Source organism: Ursus maritimus, unplaced genomic scaffold (assembly GCF_017311325.1).
Source record: "Ursus maritimus isolate PB19 unplaced genomic scaffold, ASM1731132v1 scaffold_2, whole genome shotgun sequence".
In the NCBI taxonomy this organism is placed as follows: Eukaryota; Metazoa; Chordata; class Mammalia; order Carnivora; family Ursidae; genus Ursus; species Ursus maritimus.
The window spans coordinates 29,705,768-29,726,231 of record NW_024424452.1 but is presented as its reverse complement, the minus strand read 5'-3'; the positions used below and the strand labels follow the sequence as shown (position 1 = coordinate 29,726,231).

The 20,464-nt window shown below is 40.5% G+C and overlaps 1 protein-coding gene across 2 annotated transcripts in view; it reads right to left on the bottom strand.

Annotated features, from left to right (window-relative positions):
- TXNDC11 (thioredoxin domain containing 11) overlaps positions 1-20,464 on the bottom strand; it is a 64,884-nt gene that overhangs the window by 42,672 nt on the left and 1,748 nt on the right. The window contains exons 2-4 of one of the 2 annotated variants that reach the window (XM_040635317.1): positions 15,958-16,174; positions 12,317-12,414; positions 8,871-9,000 (exon numbers count right to left, since the gene is read on the bottom strand). In XM_040635317.1, the coding sequence (XP_040491251.1) occupies positions 8,871-9,000; positions 12,317-12,414; positions 15,958-16,174 (445 nt within the window). Of the gene's footprint in view, positions 1-8,870; positions 9,001-12,316; positions 12,415-15,957; positions 16,175-20,464 lie in introns of those variants that run through there. The other variant, XM_040635318.1, reaches the window with a different exon arrangement.

Sequence of the window (20,464 nt, the reverse complement as noted above, 5' to 3'; positions counted from 1 at the left end):
TACCATCAAGTTCAAGTAGTCATGCCTTTTCTTTAGTGTCTCCAGGCAAACTATATCAATGATTTCCTTGTAATCTTTCTCAGATTTCTTCCTCAAATGCTTCCTCTCATTCACTCCAAACATGCCTTCACACTTACCAAAATCAGGTTTACTGAGATTGGCTCCGCTAGAGTTCGAGGTCATCCTTCCAGGGGCTCTTCCCCCCCTCCAACACCCAGACCCCCACCCTGTACAACGGCAACCCTCTTCTCTGGTCAGGTCAGTCTGCAGAGGGCCCATCTCTTACCCTCTTGCTCCTCCACTCCCACACGTTTATTTCCACCTGTTCAATCCATTTCTCTGAGCTCCAGCACAGAACACCCCTACATTCTGCCAAACCAATTAATTGTCCCCTACCAGACATATCCTGCCTTCCAAGTCAGGATAATTGCTTCCTTCTCTGAAGGCCCTGTGGCACAAATTCTGTCTGGTGACGTCCTGTGATAATCCTATCTGTCCTAAAAGCCAAACTGTGAGATCCCAGGGGAAAGAGTGCTGGGCCTGGAGTCTGACACTAAATGGTCTTGGGTGGACCCTTCAATGGAAAGCCTCAGCCTACTTCTCTGGCAAATGGGGACAATTCATCACAGGGTTCTTGAGAAGAATGAGCTTGATAAAGCATTAGGCAAATGTAATGACTCCTTTCTGGCCCTAAAGCAGGCTCTTAATAAGTAACTGGAGTTGATTTGATCACTGAGACAAAATCAGATCCCAAAGGTAAAGTAGAAATTTAATCTGTTGGTAAAATTTTACATCAGTACATTGTGAAAAATAGGAAATTTCTGATGTGTAGTGGAACATACACTCTTTCAAATCTAAAGCACTTGCTTAAGATTCAATTTTAAATAAATCAACTGGTTTTTAGAAACCGAGAAAGTCAGAATGTTTAATCTTAACATCTAAAAAAAAAAAAAAGAAAGAAAAGAAAAGAAAGAAACCCAGCACATAAATTTACTTCACAAACAACTGAGGAAATCAGAAAACGTTACTGAAATCAGGATTTTCTTTTGCTAAACTCCTTCAAAATGTTTCTAACAAGGCAACCCAGAACTGACTTCAGGTAGGATTACAGTGCTTGGGTTCTTACGGTTTCAAACAAGGCTGTGATATAAGCCTTTCTACCAAAAACAAAGACAAAATCTTTAGGAATTCCAGTCACTTAGTTAATACTGAGCACAAAACATAACAAAAATGGAAACTAACAGAAGGACAACAGACTTATTTTTCTTTAAATTCTGACCAATCTTCCAAATCAAGATCAAATGGAATAAATTCATCCTACATATTAATAAATGTTTCGTGGCTAAAAATTAAATGGGGTCAACTTCAGCCCTCTTCTCATTCATGTTAACAGGAGTGGACACGCGGCCCACGAGCATGCATCTGTCTACACGCATGGTGCAACCACACGGGTTCATGTATACAAATGCACACGTGTATGCACGGTAATGGAAGAAAGGAAAATGTGAATTCTGAGTCTTCAAGGAAAACCCAAACTCAACCTTTCAAAACGAGTAAGGGGTGGACCACTTGCAGGGGTCCTCTGTGGACACCTCCTCCAGGGTAACGGTTTGTTCTTGCTGACAGCTTCACAGCTGCAGTTTCCCAAGGGCCTTTGTAGTTTAGATGAAGGAGCCTCATCTTCAAAAGAACTGGCACTGAAATTTTCAAGCAGTTTGAACAAAGCAATCCCATTAACAATACAAAGCAAACAATCCATTTGCATATTACTTTCACTTCTCACTGCCAAAGAAATGAAGACCTTAAGACTCAACAACTACAAGGGATAACACAAAGCGAGCCATTCAGAACACCAGGAACAGGCAAAATCTACTTTGAGTGTTACTTTTCAAACAATCACAATACCATTAGTGGTCTGTATTAAATTTTGAAAACTGGCATGTTTGAGAATAAAACTTAAATATTTCAAGCAAAAAAGTGCGTATTCACACACAAGGACCTTTCTAGGTCCAGGCCCATAGTTTGCTCAGCAGCAAATAAACCCAGGGACACTTATCTGAAACAACCTTGTCCAGTAGTTCCCTAGAGCTGCTGTAACAAATTGCCTCAAACTTGGTAGACTCAAACAACAAATTTTTACTCACAGTGCTGAGGCTAGCAGTCCAAAATCAGGAGGGCAGCGTGACCGTGCCCTCTCTGGAGGCTCTGAGAAAGAATCCCTCCTTGCCTCCTCCCCAGCTTTTGGTGGCTCCAGACATTCCCTGGCTTATGGCTGCACCCCTCCCGTCCCTGCCTGTGTCTTCCTGTGGCCTGCTCGCCTGTGTCTCTGTGTCCACTCCTCTTCTTATACAGACACCAGTTATCGGGTTTAGGGCCCACTCTAACTTCTGGATGCTTTCACCTCGAGATCCTTAACTAACGACACCTGGAAAGACCCTATTTCCAAATAAAGCCAATTTTGAGGTTCCGAGCAGACAGGAATTATGGGAGGACACTACTCAACTCCCTGCACCTTGTCTGTGTTCCTGTTTGTTGTTTATCTCCGTGTTTACCTCCATGAAACAGAGGGTCTCTCTTGTTCATCACTACATATCCACTTCAGACAGTACCTGGCACTGAGCAGGCACAAAATAAACATTTGTTAACGAGTGAAAGAATGGAGACAAAAAGATAAATGAGATGAAGCTCCTCCTACAATTTAGTAAGAATAAAACACAATGAGTACCAGATTACAACTTGACCCAGTTTGCGTGCTTTCAATTCCATTCCACGGGGGACAGTATTTTCAGCACCTGCTATAATGAGGAGGTTGGAGACAGCTATTTATAGGAGGCCAGCAAATCCTCGTCAGCATAGAACACTTCTTTGCTAAGTGCACACCACTAGCAGTGCGTCATAAATTTTAGCAGATGGCGTACACACCCTCTAGTGGCCATGAGAATAGTAGCCTCAGTGTGTTTCCACTCACCGGCAATGCAGTATTGCTGTACTAATGTTAACTCACACCTAGAAAATTTTAAACCGTTCAATTCACAGTGCTATAAAACTACAAGTTGACAGAGGCAGTATCTATTTGCTCAACTGCAGAGTAGAATTTTCCTAACAAACAACAGGATAACAGCAGGTGCTAAGCATTCTAGGTTTTTCTCCAAAAGGCTCAGGTTTTCTATCACCTGGCAATTTTCCTAACACCCTGCTTTCCTCTCCAAAAGATTCCCAAGATTTTCCCCATCCCGCTTAAATTTAAAACAATGTGGTTTGCCAAAACTGCTAAGAATAAATTAATGGATGTATGCTACATCACTGATCTTAAGTGGGTAAATTATAGAAAATTCATGAAAAGAATTAGAAACTATTTAAGCTGCAAATACAAGGTAAGTGTTCTAAATAATAACACTGTTAGCATTTTGTGGGTAGGTTACAAGGCACAAATCAGATGACTGTCAAGTGCTTTAAAAAATAAAAAAGAAAGCATTATCGATGTAGAAGCTACTGATACCTAAGTCAAATGATACCTAAAAAATACTAAAATTAGAAAAGCCATAGAACTCGTGACTTTGCAAGTCACACTACCATTACTGAATCCTAGTCCCTGCCCACTCAACTCAACATTCACCAAAATAAAAATGACCCTGGCATATGTTTGTCTATGTTGTCCACAAGTAATAAACAACACTTTCCTTTCTGTATCTTAAATAGGCAGGAATAACCCTCAAGGAAGAGGGATTCTACAGCCAGAGTCAATGAAGAAAGGAGAATTTCTTAACATGGTTTGCAATGAGAGAACTTCAAGCTCTTCTTCTCCCTCTGCAGTATCCACTGGCAAGTTTACTTCAGTTTTTAGCTGCATTATTTATAAGGCAGGTATGATTTTACTTACTTACTTACTTATTTATTTTTAAAGCATCTCTACACCCAACATGGGGATCAAACTTACAACCCCCGAAATCAAGAGCTGCATGCTCTACCAACTGAGCCAACCAGGTGCCCCAAGGCAGGTATGATTTTAGTGCATATCTGAGAAGAAAAATCTAGACCTTACCCTGCCTCAATATTGTGATTATCATGCAGAGAACACCCAATCAGTAACCGGAAGTGGTGAAACCCTGCTGCTTTAACAACAGGTCAACAGCCATGGCCCCATCCTTATTCACTACTCACTCTTAAAAACCACTCCTAAAAATGAAGGGGAAGAAGTTACAGTCAAATTAAGAAGTCAATACCTTCAAAAATATTCTATCCTGAAAGAGAAAGGCGGAAAAATGACATAAAGTAGTTAAATACCAAAAGTTTTTACTTCTAGATCCACAGTGAAGTTTCAACTCTGAAACCTTAAACATTTCTTTGGACACAAGTGAGAATTTGGGGAGCCAGAAGCCCTGGGTTACAGGCCAGTCTCCACTGAGGGTTAAATTACACCCCTTGTGTCCCCCACCTTCTGAATCTGTTCAGAAGGACCTATCATTTCTATCTCACACGGCTATTAGGAAGATCAGAAGCAAAAGCACGTGAAAACCGGAGGGCACTTTACCAGTGCACAGTTTACACACTCTTTGTTGGCTAATAACGAGTCAAGTATTTTGGAATTTATAGAAACAAATATTTATAATATTCACCCTGCAATGTCTTTCTGCAATATTCAATAAATCAAAGGCAAAATTATTTTCCTAAAATATGCATCCGGGCTCAGTGTTATATTCTACATACAGAAAACTAGAGTTAATGATGAGCAAACAGATTTGGGCAGGTTTGAGATATCAAGTCAAATACAATGTTTTCCACTAGTAAAAACTTTAACTGTTTTAGGTAATTCAGTATCAAATCATCTGAAAGAGGCTTTTGGAAGGATTTATCTGTAGGACTTACAAAAATTCAAACCAAGATAAAACTAGAGCATTTCTCTTTGCAACAGCAATGTAAGCATATACATATATCATTAGGATACACATAAGAAAATAAAAGTTTAAGTTAAAAGTTATTACTTTCAGAATATCATCATTTCCCAAGTAATAAACACTAATGGCACAGTTTTATGATGGTCCAAACTGCTTACAAAAATCTGCATTAGAGACAAATGAATTTACAATTAATCAGTATGGTTGTTTTTTAAGGAGGGGACAATTGTCAAATGCACTCCTTCAAGATGTCACAAACACGCCTAGAGACATAAGCAAAAAGCACTGCCATTCTAACAAACCTTAGAAGTGCCACAAAAACATTAAATAATTATTTTAGTCCAATTCTGGTATACTTAGATTTAAATACACTTGATATTGAAATCCCTATTTACAAAACATATAAGTTATGAGATAAGGCTCTTGATCAAAAGATGCACCTTTCATAGTAAGATTTCTTTAAATCAGCAAGATCCTTAACACATTTAGGAAGCATGTTTTGCGGGGAGGGGCAGTAACAATTTGAAGATTAGGCTGAACATCCCAGACAGCTCTACTGATGACAGCACAACTCATTCCTGTCTCTAATCCCCCAGAGATAACGCTCCAGGATTTTCATATTCTCTCTGCCCCTGTGATGAGCAGATAAGCTTGCAACTATTAAGACTATGGCATTCTGTGTGCTACCTGAAAAAAAGATGTGTTTGTACTAATACCTGTGAAGCATCATCCTAAGGCCTTATTTGGGAAAACAGTAATTTACAACAGAGGTTCTCAACCGAGGCGATTTTGCTCCTCTAGGGGACATCTGGCAATGCCTGGCTATTTTTGGTTGTCAGAGCTAAGGGGGGAAGGAAGTGCTACTGGTATCCAGTAGGTGGAGGCCAAGAATGCTGCTGAACATTTGCAAAGCGTGGGATCGCCCTACCCCCACAGAACTACCTGACTCCCAATGTCAATAATGCCAAGGTTGGGAAAGCTGAATTCAGGGGAACGTCAGAAGCATACTGTGCTCTAGAGTGGGGCCTGCAAAAATTCCTTCACCTTTCCCCTTTATTTGACTCTCAAAGCCATGGCAGTGGTTTCATTTCTGGATCTTTGCCGTTATGTTATCTTACAGGGAGTGTGCTTGAAACCGAGATCACGTCTAGGCAGTGTTGGTATGTTTCACAAGATAAACAGTTTCACAAGTGCCATGCTGGGCTTGCCTCCTGAGTTCTTTCACCATTAATCAAATATCGTCTCTTGCTAACCAGACAATTTCATCTCAGTGAGAAGAAGCCCAGGGAAAGACAATACTAAGATGCTAAAAGCTATCTACCACTTCAGGAGGAAGCATTCTAAAGACTGATAGGCCACACAAGGACCCATCTTGGCAGCACCCTCCTGGTCCTGTTTTAAAGGCAGTCTAATCATGGCTGTACATCATTCTAACGCAGTGGGCCGCCAAAATGAGTAATGTCACCAGCACATCAGTGCGTCTGATGTGAACTCAGCGTCAAACTTGGCACATCATTGCTGAAAGCCCTGCTGACAAGCAGACTCAGAGAACGCAGAGGCTAAAGGTAAGGAACCAGCTTTGCTGCCCGGTCATAATGGGAACTCACCTCTCTCCTGCAGCCCAACCACAGAGACACTACAGAGGCCAGAAACAAAACAAGATTAGAAACAGCTCTGATATGGATGTTCAAAGGCACTGACTCAAAAAAACTTCCCCAACCAATAACTGATGAACCTTCCAGCCTGCCTCTTTCCAGCCTCTAAACATCACCAGAGCCAAAAGAGTCAGGAGGAATTCTGTGAGCCAATTCCCTACCTTCAGAGATGAGAAAATTGTGTAAAACTCAGACATCAGAGACATGCTAACATCAGGGCTAAAACCCAGGCCTCTAGAGTCTTAGCTGAGTCCTACTTCTTATCACGAGTCCCCTGCTAAGAACTGGCTCAGGGGGCGCCTGGGTGGCGCAGTCGTTAAGCGTCTGCCTTCGGCTCAGGGCGTGATCCCAGCGTTTTGGGATCAAGCCCCACATCACGCTCCTCCTCTGGGAGCCTGCTTCTTCCTCTCCCACTCCCCCTGCCTGTGTTCCCTCTCTCGCTGTCGAATAAATAAATAAAATCTTAAAAAAAAAAAAAAAAAAAGAACTGCCTCAGAGCTCTCTGGATACAAATCTCCAACAGTGCTGAAAATAATAATGAAGTTGCCTCTCAGTGTTCTTGTCGTGAGGCTAAATGATCTCAATTTTTTCCACACTTTTCTTTGAAAGGGTAAACACATAATGTATGCTATTTATTCATGTGCCATTGCTCCTCTGCCATTTCGCTCTTCATTATTTAGGAGAAACTGAGTGAAAACATAAAGAAAAAAACAGAGGGTTTCAGACAAAACTAGGCACAGTGCTCCACAGAAGTCCCTACAGAGCATACCTGAAGGAGAATCTCTTCACCCCCGCAGGTCATTTATTATCTTAATTACAAAACAAACAAAAGACTTCTTATATAAGTAGGGAGTTCCAGCAAGCATTATGCACATGTCGAGTTCTCTCAACGGTGCTAAATATCGAGGATTTTCTCCATGATGCCATTTCTATAAGTTTTTATTTATTGGGACTACATCCTGTATGCATTTTCATGTCTTATTTAATCCCTGTTTATAGATGAAGGCATGGAGGTTTAAAGAGGTTAAGTAGCCCACAGGCCACACAGCTAACAAGTGACAGAGCTCAGTGTCTAAATCCTGATTCTTCACCATTCTGCCGTACCACCTCCTTGACTCTGTCATCTACTGCAAACCTATGTGAAAACCCACTTATCACACAACTATTGCAGCTAAGAGTTAAACACCCTTTTCCAGTCCCCTGATGCCTGGGAGGCAAGTGACCTGCCCCACGTCACAGAACAAGTTAGCACTGCCAGAGGGACCAGGCCCAGGCACCCAGGGTGGTTCCCACCTGCCAGCCTGTCCCAGCACAAGAGACAAGCCTGTGAAGGGCATGGAAATCCAACCTGTGTCCACATAAGAGTAAGGACATGTTCACTCTAATGCACACCAGAGAACTTACAAGCAGAGTAACTAGATATTAACACTGCTGCTTAGAGAATCTATTCATCATTAACACATAAACGGTGTTGCTAACATGACCGAAAAGCTGTAAATGATGTCCCAAAGAAATTCATGTCCAATCTATATAAAACCTCCCCAGTGCAAAAGGTAAAATCCAACCCAGTCACAAGTACTAAATCCTCAGTGAGGTCTGGATTCATACGGTTTCTCTCTCAGGTACTACAGTCCTGTATCTAAGTATCGTTTTTACTTGCTGTACCCAAGTATGATTTACACTTGCTCCAATGAATTTTTCTGTGGAACTATTAATTTATTTAGATTATTTTAAGCTTTAAACTGGCCTCTTAATGATAAGTGGTCCGGAACACACACTGAAGATCCTATAAAAATAATTTATCAGGGGATGAAGCTGGTGATGGGAAAGCAGCAGAGAAGCCATGTTAGGAAACTTCCTGTTAGTAAGACCTTGAAAGAGTTATTCACTTTATAAAATAGAAGGGCACATGTTCCCAGTTTTTTTTAAAGCTAAACTACAGCTGACAAGTAAAACCAGGTATTCTGTAGTAACATGCCATTAAGCATCAAATAAAATTTTTTTTAAAAATTTGCAGATGCATATAAACTATAAGTTAATTCTTATATGCTCTAAGCTCATCATCACACAAACTGAAAGTCTGTTGGAAATTCCCAAACAAAAAATTCACAAGGTTTTACAAGTGTTCTATTCTCTTAAAACTCACTTGGCCAAGCCATACCTACAATCCAGTATCTCAAAAAGCATTTAATTGGGGCTTATCTATAATGTGATCTTTTCATTGCTGCAAATCAGGAGGTATAAAAACACTTCTAATACAAACAATCCAACACAACCCGGTGAAACCTTGGGGATGGGAGGAGATATGAAAGACAGGTACCTCGTAGTTTGAGAGAAAATCTAGTAATTCTGATTGAGATGGGATGTAGAGAAGTGGTTTCATCACCCGGCGGACAAACTTCTCAATGTAAACAGCACTCATGGGGCCTTTGTATTCGATTGGTCCAAAACTAGTACCAAAAAAATAAAAATAAAAAAATAAAAATAATAATACACCATGCATTAAACCTGTAACGTATAACTGAAATCATCAACACCACAAAACGATCCTGACTGCTTCATTGGTAAGTACCCTTCTGTGTCCCGGGAGGCAAAGAGGCCTTTCATGTGCCACATGGCACAAGCAGCCACTACTCTTCTATGAGCTTAATTCAACTGCAAACTCAATTTCAAACAAAGAACATTCATTCTAGCCTCTGGGGCAAAAAGAAAAATTCCCATTTCTTTAAAAAACAAAACCAAACAGAAAGGCAATCCTGGAAACTGACCAAATGCTAAAGGATTCCTGGATCTTAACTACATAATTCAACGTTGGGGGGGGCAGACTTTCTTTTATGCATCACTCTGAAATAAAAAACCAGCTGAGCAATTGACCCTTGGCCTACTAAAATGTACTTATTAAATATTCCCATAGGCACTTAAACAAAGGATCACTAAATAACCTAAAACCTATCCAAAGCTTTCCTGTAACAAAAAAAGATAATGGGAGGGGACCAAGCTAGGGACCTGCAAAAATGATCTTATTTTCCCTTCCGGGTGTGCTTAGGGACGCACAGGAATTTGATTTAGCATTGCTAAGAAATAATACAACTTTCAGTTACCCTCCTAAGCTAATCAGAATCCTCACATGGCTTTCTTCAATGTTGCACAATGCAGACGCTGCTCAAATATAACTGAATGATATGTGGCAGGGTGGGGGAGTAAGGTGAAATTCAGTAACTCCATAACCATTCTTCTGTCTAAATAGAAATTGACATTAAGCTTGCTATTAATAGCAACAATAAACAGAGCACTAAAGAATTAGATAAATGCTGTGATCCCAATACTATATGCTTACATAAATGAACACACACACGTATAATGGGATGAGATAAACACAATTCTTCAGGGTGCACTGCAAATATGATGCCAAACAGAAGAATGTTAGCATGAAAAAAGTAAAAACAGCGTTCTACATGCACAGCTGGGAGACAGAGTTAACAATTCTATCAATTCAAGACTTACATAAATTACCACCACCAACAACCCCATCAGCCACTAATAATTTTTAACTTAAATAAAAAAATCATCCATTAACATATTTTGTTCAGCAAAAAGGAGCCAACAAATCTGGAAACGTCATCTCCTCAGGCAAAGAGGCTCCTGGAGTGTCGTTAGAAGGATCCCAGTGACTTGTAAAAGCTGAGAAGACCTCAAAATGCAGGATGTAGAACACATTTTACCAACATGCCACAGTCACAACCACAGGACGAGCTGACACAGGGCTGCTGAGCCTTGTACAGAGTGTTAGAAGAAACTACTCCCGGCTTCAGAACCTTTTAAAAACTGTCTTAGTGAGCAGTATCAATACAATCAAAAAAAATGGAATCTACTTAGAAGCAAAACAGAAAGTCTATTAATTTCTCTAAGCAGCCACTAGTAGATAAGCCGTTACGAACACAGCAACAACAACAACACACACGCGAACAGCAATGGTCTGCTGCCCAGTGATGGGCTGAGGGGCCACATTTGCAAGCATGATAAACCAAGAGAACCTCAACACCACTGAATGGTCACAAGAGAGTTTAGTTGAAGAAACACATTCACTCATGTGTTACGTATAAAACACAGAACTTGAAGATTCCTAAATAGGATATGAAAAGGCTACCTTTCACATATCTCTGTGTCTTAGCACTTGCTTGTTTTTAGTACACAGGGAATGGGAGATATTGAAATGAGCATTAAGAGGTCTGAACGAACTGAAACAAGTAAAACCTAACAGGCAAAGATGAGGGGCAAGCACTTCAAGGAGAGTACCAACCTCAAATTCCTCATCTGTAAAATGAGAAGGTTGGACTAGATGTTTCTAAAGTTCCTTGCATGTCCTTTCAATCTTTCCATAAATCTAAGAAAACAAACGGTATAAGACAATATACTGCACAGCCATATAACCCAAAAAGATATTTTGTACTTGATTCAAGAGAACTCTTCTGATTTTAATATCGCAGCAAATTAGGCCCACCTCTGGGCAGTTGGCTCGGTTACCTATAGTGGCAAGGCTTATATTCCTCACTAGGCACCTGTGCCCTATTTCCTATCTTCAAATATTGTCTATTTCCAAAAAGAGAACTGCAGGGACCTTCGCAGGGCAAGCTTATTTACCCTATTATAGAGCACACAACTTTAGCATCTTCAAATGCAAGTTACACTCTGAGAAGTTCTCCTGGATGTAGAAGAGACTTTGAAGGTGGAGATAGGGTAAGAAAGGGCATTTTTGCTCAAATATTATTTAACAGCTCCTAATAAACAATACTACATGCCACACAACATTTTATGTTAGAAACATGAGGTGTGATGGAATGTGACAGATAATCCACAAATGATAGTTTGATGTTTCTTATAAATCCTCATTGATTAAAGCCTAGGAAGTTCAGAGGGAGGGAAAAAATAAAGCATAAAAAGTAAAGCTCTTACTAATGAAACATTCTTTACCCATTTTACCCTCATTAACAAACTTCAAGCCAATTACACTGAACAAAGTCCAAAGTCTCATCTGTCTTCAAAATTCTTCAAGTCCGATTTCAGACATTACTTAACACTCACAGCGAGGTCTGGGCAGTATTTCAAAATCAAACACAAGTATTTCTGCATCATAATACATAAACTGGCTCCTTAAGTGGGATAAAGACTAAAGGCAGCCTCTTGATACTTCAGGCTAGAGGTACGCATGTGGGAACAAAATTTATGAAAACTTTCAGGTTTTCAAAACTCTTTGGATTTCAGGATTATGGGCACAGGACAGTGGACATGTAATAATCTTCTTCCCAGCAGAAAAGGTGCTAAGATTCCCTCCTGACTATGTATGTTGCCAGGTAACAGGATAAGGACCTTTGTGTATTTTCATGCAATAAAATACTAAAAAGTACAGCTGCATAATGGGGCAGCTGGCACTATCAAAAACAATGCCATACACTACGTAATGGCATGAAAAGATATTCACACAAGCAAGAAAAAGCAGTTTAGAAAATTCTACACAATCCCATTTTTTTAAATTAAAAAAAAATAAGAGAGTGGACATGTATAGTCAGAGGAGGATACAAATCAAAACACATGATTATGCACAGCTGATAAAATATCTAGATCCTTTTATTTATTTTTGCTTATCTGTATTCTTTGCTTATCTGTATTTCCTCAATTGCCTACAGTGAATATCTAATACTTTAAAACAGAAAAAAAAATTCACTTTGGAACTTAACTGGAATTAGAAAACTAGTTCAACGTTCTTACCTCCGATGATACAGATATATCACAGGGAAATAAAAGAAGTGCTTCTGTTTTCTGCATTTCCCCTGGTTCCACCAACAGTTAATTGCCACAAACAACACCTGCAGAGCCAAAAAAGGTTTCAAATGACTATGAATAACAACTGAAAAATTACCAAGATTTTAAAGATAAAATCATAGAAATGGAACTATTCCTCTCCGAAACAGAAAGTGAGAAAAAAAATTATCTCCAGTATTCAAAGAAGGTCATCATCTACCACCACAATAAAAAAGATAGACTTTCATCTACGGTGTCTAGCTAGGACTCTAGCATTTTACTAGTATTTTACAGTCTAGTCCAAGAAGGAAATGATTTGCTTTGAATTCTAAAGTGAATGAGCACCAGTGAGCTTTTCCTAAGCATGATTATACTAAAACACAATGGAAGGATATCTTTTGATGGTTAAACTGAGCGTGGGAGAAGGAAAAAAATGTTAGCTGCAAATAAAACGTCACAAATATCAAAGGACCATTTTTAACAACTATATTAAAAACCAGTAAGAATAAGATAACTAAAGCTATGCTCTAAAATGCAGTACTAAGCAGCAAAAATACAAATTAAATACATATTCATAGGCAGATGCTGAAATATTAAAGGAGAAATGTCTCCAATCTACTCTGAAATGTCCCCAAAACAAGATGGGCTAATAGATTAAAGCAGGGTTTCTCAACTTTGGCACTACTGCTATTTTGGCCTTCCACTGTTATGAGGCTTTCCATAGGTTTGTTTTTGTTGTGAGGGGCAGTCCTATGCACTGGATGTAGGGGTTAGCAGTATTCCTGGCCTATGCCCACTACATGCCAGCAGCTCTCCCCTCGCAAGCAGCGATCCCCAAAAACAGCTCCAAACACTGCCGAAGGTCCCCTGGGGCAGTGGGGGGGGGGAACTTCCTCTAGCTGAGAACTACTGACTAGAGGAATAGTAAGAGGAATAAATACATGATAAAATAAGCAAAATAAAATGTCAATAACAATATTTAACTGGCAGGCATATATAAAATTCCTTTACCTTTGCTATGTGAAGCAATTTTCATAATAATATTGAAAAAATATGAAGACTACAAATGAAAAGTCACTTTCAGAGGCCTTCCTTACACATCGTAAACAGCAATATTGCTCAAAACTTAGTGGAAACTCTTTAGAGCTCCTTTTAGAGTCCATTTATGAGAAAGAAAAATAACAGTATCTTTAAAGTGACATCTCATTTTTTCACTCAAAAATAGGGCACAATCTACCATGTTTGCTAATTTTACTAAAGCAATGTGGCTCAAAAGACTTTTGCCAGTTTCCAAAAATAAACCCCCTCTTTTTCCCTAGTGAGAACACAGAATAATAGCTCTCAATTTGAAAGGAGCTGGAAAAAAAATTGAAAAAAGCAGTGCCTGTTAGCTGTGGATGGCACTATAACCTTCACTACTTGTCATGTGATCCTTAGTCAACAGCTCCACCATCCAAGTCTGGGGTCCTGCTTCCAAGAACAGGGGTGCCAGCACCCGCATGCAGAGCTGTCATGAGAAACAGCACAGGGCCCGGCACACCACAATGTCGTTCCTATAATCACTCGGAAGGACGCAGCTGCTTCAGCTGACAATGAGGTAACAAGTAACTGACACCTGCCCTAAACAGAGTAGATTCCCCCTTGTTCCCCTACATGTTCTCCTAATTCAGAAAACTTGGGGAATGCCTGGGGAATGAAGTGGTGACTTCTTTTAGGCTAACCTATCACTTGCCTCCCAATGCTACATTAGAGTTCCCGCTTCCTCCCTGGAAGTGTCTGCCAGTTTGGTTATTATTAGCACGCATTCATTCATTCATTCAAAGTGAGCTCTACTGCCCAATGTGAGGCTTGAACTCACGACCCTAAGGCCAAGAGTCTTATGCTTTACCAACTGAGCCAGGCTGGCACCCCTATTACTAGCCATTTTTAAAGGGGGAGGAGAGTAAAGGGAGCACAGGGAATTGATCAATCCCATGGGTCCAAAGTCGGAACACAAAATCCCAATCCCCTCAGAACCAATGTCCTAGGCAATGAAGAGTTCTAATGAAGAGCTAGATTTAAACAGTACTTTGCACCACATTCAGGAATCTATAATGGTTCAAAAGGCTTTTGCTAGGTCGGGCAGAAAGCCTCACCAGCATTTATAACATTGTTCCTAGGAAAAACCAACCCAGAGTTCCAAAGAAACTTCTGGAACTCAGCTGCCTGCATAAGTTACCTCAGATCAGTGGTTCTCAGCAGCAGCCTTTTAGAAATCTGTGGGATGCTCTTCTGCTTGCTGCAGTGACTGGGAAGCTACAGGGCATGGGGTGGGCAGGTGCTGTGGGAGACAGCCCACGATGCTCGAAACTGCTTTGCCCAGGGAAGAGTTATCTGCAGCACCCCAGAGCAGTCTGAAATGTCCTGCCCAACAATGAGGCTGGGGAAAACCTGTCTGTTATTATTCAAGCCCAGGACCTAATTCCATTTTATATGTGAATCCAAAGCATGGTTTTTGTAATCATGGAATTTCTTGGGAAGGCACCTCCTATGTAAACCTAAGGCAGAAAATACTTTGTTTGGTTCCAGACTTTACCAAGAGCTGTTCACCATTCAGGAAACTCGAATCAGTGAGAGCAGTGGCCCCGCAGTACCTGAGTCTCTAACACACCTTTACCAGTCTGCATTTCTAACTGTCCACCCCAGTAGCGCTCCATAAAGGGACCAGGACCTATTCTGCCCGAGCGTTTATATCCTGAAACATACATGACCTGATTATACGTTACTTCTGTTGCCCCCACCTCTATGTTATAATTAGTGTATTGGGTTGACTCTTTGGCAATTATACATGTAGGGAAGTTTTATCATCTATGAAATCCTTTTCAGGACAGCAAAAGGTACCTCATAAAATATTTGTCTTATAAAAGGCAACTGAGCTCCACTGGGTTGAAAACCACTACCATACAGATGACTCATTTGCCCATCCCTCTGGCCTAGCACAAAGGTAGCCTTCATTAAGTGTTGCATATAGTTCTGGTCCAAGTATTTTTAAAAGGGCAGCATGTTACATTGTAGTCATGACACATAAATCTGTCTTACAGAAAATAACTCATCAGCGGGGCACCTGGTTGGCTTAGTCTGACTCTTGGTTTTGGCTCATGCCATGATCTCAGGGTGGTGAGATCCAGCCCTGCATCAGGCTCCACGCTGAGCATGGAACCTGCTTAAGATTCTCTCTCTGCCCCTCCCTACCCACCCCAACCCCACACTCATCCACACACGTGCTCTCTCTCAAGTAAATAAATAAATAATAGGGCTATTAGAAAAGAAAAGAACTCATCGAGCAATAGCAAATGGATATTCAACTAGGCTTTTCAGCACTAAAACCAAACAGCATGGGACCCTGAGAGGAACACTGACCTGCATCACAAGGAAACACAGAATCTGCTCCCTCTCCTGCCTCTAACCAACTATGACCCTTACCATCAGAAACCCTTTTTCTTTACAGAAAGCTTCACAACTTATAAAGTAAGGCTCAGTCAGCCAGCTGGGTAAGGGGTCTCTCTGGAAACAACCAGCCCTGCACAGAGCTGACAGTCATCCATTTGCAGGCCGAATGTCAGCATTACCTGGTCCGAAAGCTGACTCGCTGCTTGCTCAATCTCTGACCTGGCGGCGATGGACTGGCCACACCATGGAGCATAGAAGAACAGCAGCACCACCTCTGAGTCCCGGCGAACATGCTCTGCGTAGTCCAGCTGCCCCTGGAAGAGGTCAAGAACCGGAGACCTCGAGGAGAAAAAGCTGACAGGTGGCTTTGCTGGTATTATCACATCTTTTGCTCGACTAAAAAAGAGCAAACACAAACAAGATTTCTAAGTTTATCTTCTTCTAACGACAGCTTTATGTGGAAGGAGAATGAAGCTTAAAAGAAAAATCTCTTGAATAAGAAAATGGAGTTCCCAAAACATCGCCCTGGAGTAAAAAATATGCTGTACTAAGGCAATATTTAGGTAAGAGAATGTAAGACATGAATAATGTGTTGAAAACAACTCTCTAATGCTGTCTCTCCAGGTGTGGGGTGGGAAGGCAGCAGAGAGCAGAGGAGAGGATGTCTCTGAATAATCCATATTCTTGCCTCCCACACCCAAAACACTCCACCCTCATCTCTCTGCAGCCTGGCTGTCCACAGGAGCCGCTGATCTCCAGGGCTTCAGAACCACCAGTGAGCTTGCTCATAACTAAGGGCAGGGAGCTCTCGGGACTACTACTAATAAGATTTCTATGGGAAATTCTTACCATCAACTCAACTTTGAGAAAACGTTATGTTTATTAGCTGGAGTTGGCCTGTACTTATCCAGGGCATTCAAGCAAAAGTAATAAATAATAATGTAGATTTCTCCAGATACATATCAGGAAGCCACTAAAATGGAATTGGGAGGCCAGAAGGGGGAGCCAGCACCTCTCCATGTCCATTACAGGAAAAATGATCAATTACAGACACCAATAGGACAATCCACACCAGGAAAAGATCTAACAACTCCTACAAAAAGACTGACTACTCCAGCAATCAGCCATTGAAAAACTGTCATCCCCCCAAACTCTTGCTTCTCTCCAAAGGACTTTGCTTTCATTCACAACAACCCCTCCCACCTTCCTCCTTCTCCATAAAATAACGCTATTCTCCTTTGTCTGTGGGATTTCCCTATGGTTTGCCATAGCTTGCATGTCCTGGATTGCAATTCTCTATTCCTGAATAAACCCATTTTTCTGATAAAATAACTGTTTAATTTTTAAAGTTAACAATATCATGATTCAAAGGTTAGTAAAGTTGACTAACAAAATATCAGCCCATTTTAACAGGAAAACAGTCTTCCTGAGTACCTGAAGTTCCCAAAAGGGAGAGATCCAGAGAAGACAGAAAAGAATGAACAAGTGGTCTGAAGTCACAGAGCTGCCACTATTTTTCCCATCAAGACAAAAAGATCTTGGCTGAAGCTGCATGCCACCAAGTGAAAGGAACTTAATGAACAGCTTGAGCTGTTCACACATCTATACTAACATGGCATAAAACCACTACAGTGTGTTTAGCCAAGAAACCAAAAGGAATAAAAAAAGAGACCCTAGAAAATACTCAATTAACCCAAAAGGCAGAAAAGGACCAAGGAAGGAATAAAAACCAGAAGGTACAAATTGGAAAACAAACAGCCAGAGGCTGTATCAAACATTACATTAAATATAAAAGGACTAAATCACCCAATTAAGGGGAAGAGAATGCCAGACTGGATAATGAAGCAAGACCTATCAAATGCTGTCTAAAAAAGACCCATCTTAAACATAAAGACATAGACAGGATGAAAGCCTAAGGATGGGAAAAGATAAGTTACCTAAACAGTATACATAAGGAAGCTGGAGTAACTCATTAAGTGAAAGAATAAACCGGAGTATAGTCTTACAGTTAAATGTCACTCAACAATGAAAGAACTGATACATACCATACCTGGATGAGTCTCAAAATAATTACACTGAAGAAGCCAGATACTAAAGAATACATATAACATGAATGTGTTTATATAAAATTCCAAAACAGACAAAACTAATCTATAACAAAATAATCATATCAGTGGCTACCTAGAGTGGGGAGTGGGGCACTTGACTGAAAGGATGAAGGTGGTTAAATTTATCAAAAGTCATCAACCTGTACTCGTAAAATGTGTAATTTTACTGAATGTAAAATATACTGCCATGAAGCTGATAAAAAAAAAAACGTCCTGGCTGGTCTCCTCCTCTGACAACTCTGTTGTCAAATGAGGGGACCTCATTTTTTCCTCTCAGTTCCCTGTTGGTTGCCTTTATACCCCTCACCACAATCAGTAACTTACTTATTTTACCTATAATCTATTTACTCTACGACATCATTAACTCCCTGAGGGCAAGAACCCTATCTTTTTCACTGTTAGATCCTCAACTCTTTATGGTTCCTGGTGCTCTGAAGTTCGGTAATTTGTGAAACACACAAACTGACCCTCCTACCTCATCTGAACATATGAAAAGGCAAATTAAATACAAACCCACACAGACAGACATAATTAAGAACACTCAGAATCAAAGTGTCAGAGGCCCATTTGCTTTACTAGGGATGATCCTAAGTGCCTCATCATTATGTTCTATGTTCACATACGTGTTCAAACAAACTTGATAATCTGGCTTCTCGGAATACAGCAAGGTAGCAGGAAGGAAGAACAAGAAGGAAAGTGCTGCCAGGTCTGCAATGCCCAGCAGACAGATATTTAGAACCAAAAAAGGAAATCTAAACACCCAAGACCCAACCTCCTCTAAGAGCTTTAGGGTCATTTAGCATAAAGGAAAGAATCCCACGCCTTCCTCTGCATCTAGGTGTTAGCTTCCTGAATTAAGACAGGTTTAAACATATTACTTCCCTATTTTCACCAAAAACTATTAAGATCATAAAGTAGTAATCTTTTAAAGTATTACACGATAATCCGAAAAATGTTCACTGAGCAAATGTTAATATGCTTCAGAAAATGCACTGGAGGCACCAAGGCTAGAGCAGCAAGCACGGTAATGCTCTCAAGGGGCGTACTTTCTCCAGGAAGAAGACAGGCAAACAACAGAACACGTGCACGACAAACAAAAAGCCACAAAAGGAACACTGCTACGTGGAGCATTTAACAGGGTGATGCTACAGAGGAACTTTCAAGCCGAGACCTGAATGATAGGCAGCCATGCAAAGGGATGGGGAAGGAAGGCCCTGCGTGACATGTTATCAAAAGCTCCAAAATCCCCCCTCTTTCGAGATGATTCCTCTACTAGTCAGACTGCATGTTGAGTGTTAAATAACACAATCTGAGGGAAAATGTAGGTTTGTGACAACCAAACTAAGGATAATAATCCACTTAGTATTACTGCTTGGCATGTTTACCAGAGCGGTTCAGAGCGGTTCCTAAAGTACACCAGCCAGATAAAATCGTGGCCCACGGAAAAGCAAACATTAACCAGGGAAGAGAAACATCTGCCTCTGCTCCACCAGAAACAGTCACAAGTTTCCATTTAACTCTTAAACTTGCTACAAGTTTTCAAGAAACTACACCTAGATCAAAGATTTCCTGCAGCTTTGAAGGCACAGTCTCAGGTCTGAAAAACTCAAGAGCTGGTTGCAAGCAAAAAGGGTCGGCTGCAGCTCCCAATTTCTGTATGAAATGCACACCCTATGCCTCCTTCTGAAGAGGATCTGAAGCAGCTTTGAAATCACAAAATGCAGTAAAGCAAAATGAATATATGCACGACACATATACAGATACACAACTTTTTCCCTCCAAAATCAGGGTGAAAGGAAAGGGAGAAGGATGAAGTCAAGGAGATTCAGTGCATAGCAAAGCAGGTAAAATAAAGATTAAAAGCCCCAAAATGCACAATTACTGTGTTTCCACACCAAATCAACCTTTTTTATATTATCTGTCTTGAACTCAGCTAAGCAACCAACACTGAAGAGGGCTATCACTTATTTTAGGCCTGGAGCTATTAATAAATATAAAATTAAAAAAAAAATCCCACCTTCTCGTAAGCTTCTGTCCTCTGTAATGCAAAAAATCTTAAAAGTAAAATAGTAAAAGGGGGTCAGAAATGTTCAAGTCTATAACAGTATCATAACACCATTCAATCAAACAAGACTCTAAAAAATCAATCTCAGTCCATTGAAAGACTGTCGAGATTTGCCAGTGGCATAGAAAGTAGAGGGACAGGCAAGCAGCCCTTCACTGGCTCACTCCTATTCCGAAGCAGGTGCTCTGCCTGATCCAGTAACTGGATTTATACTCTTCCTTCTTCCCCAAATCTCAAAGGACTTTATTAGCTTCTTAAAGTCATGTTCTTTCAGAATAAACACGAAGTATTATTTTTATAGTTGAACAAACAGATGTAAGTTCCCCACCCCTGGAGTAGGGGGGAGGACCCTCTCTTTCTAATCTGAACCCAAAGACACCTTGCAATTCCACGTTGTAAAATACTTCATATATTTTCCTTCACGCAGCACATGATGAAAGAGCAAGGTTAAGAGCCTAGTACCTGACAATAAAGGGTTCAAATTCCAGCTCAGCCACTTAATAGGTGGGTGTG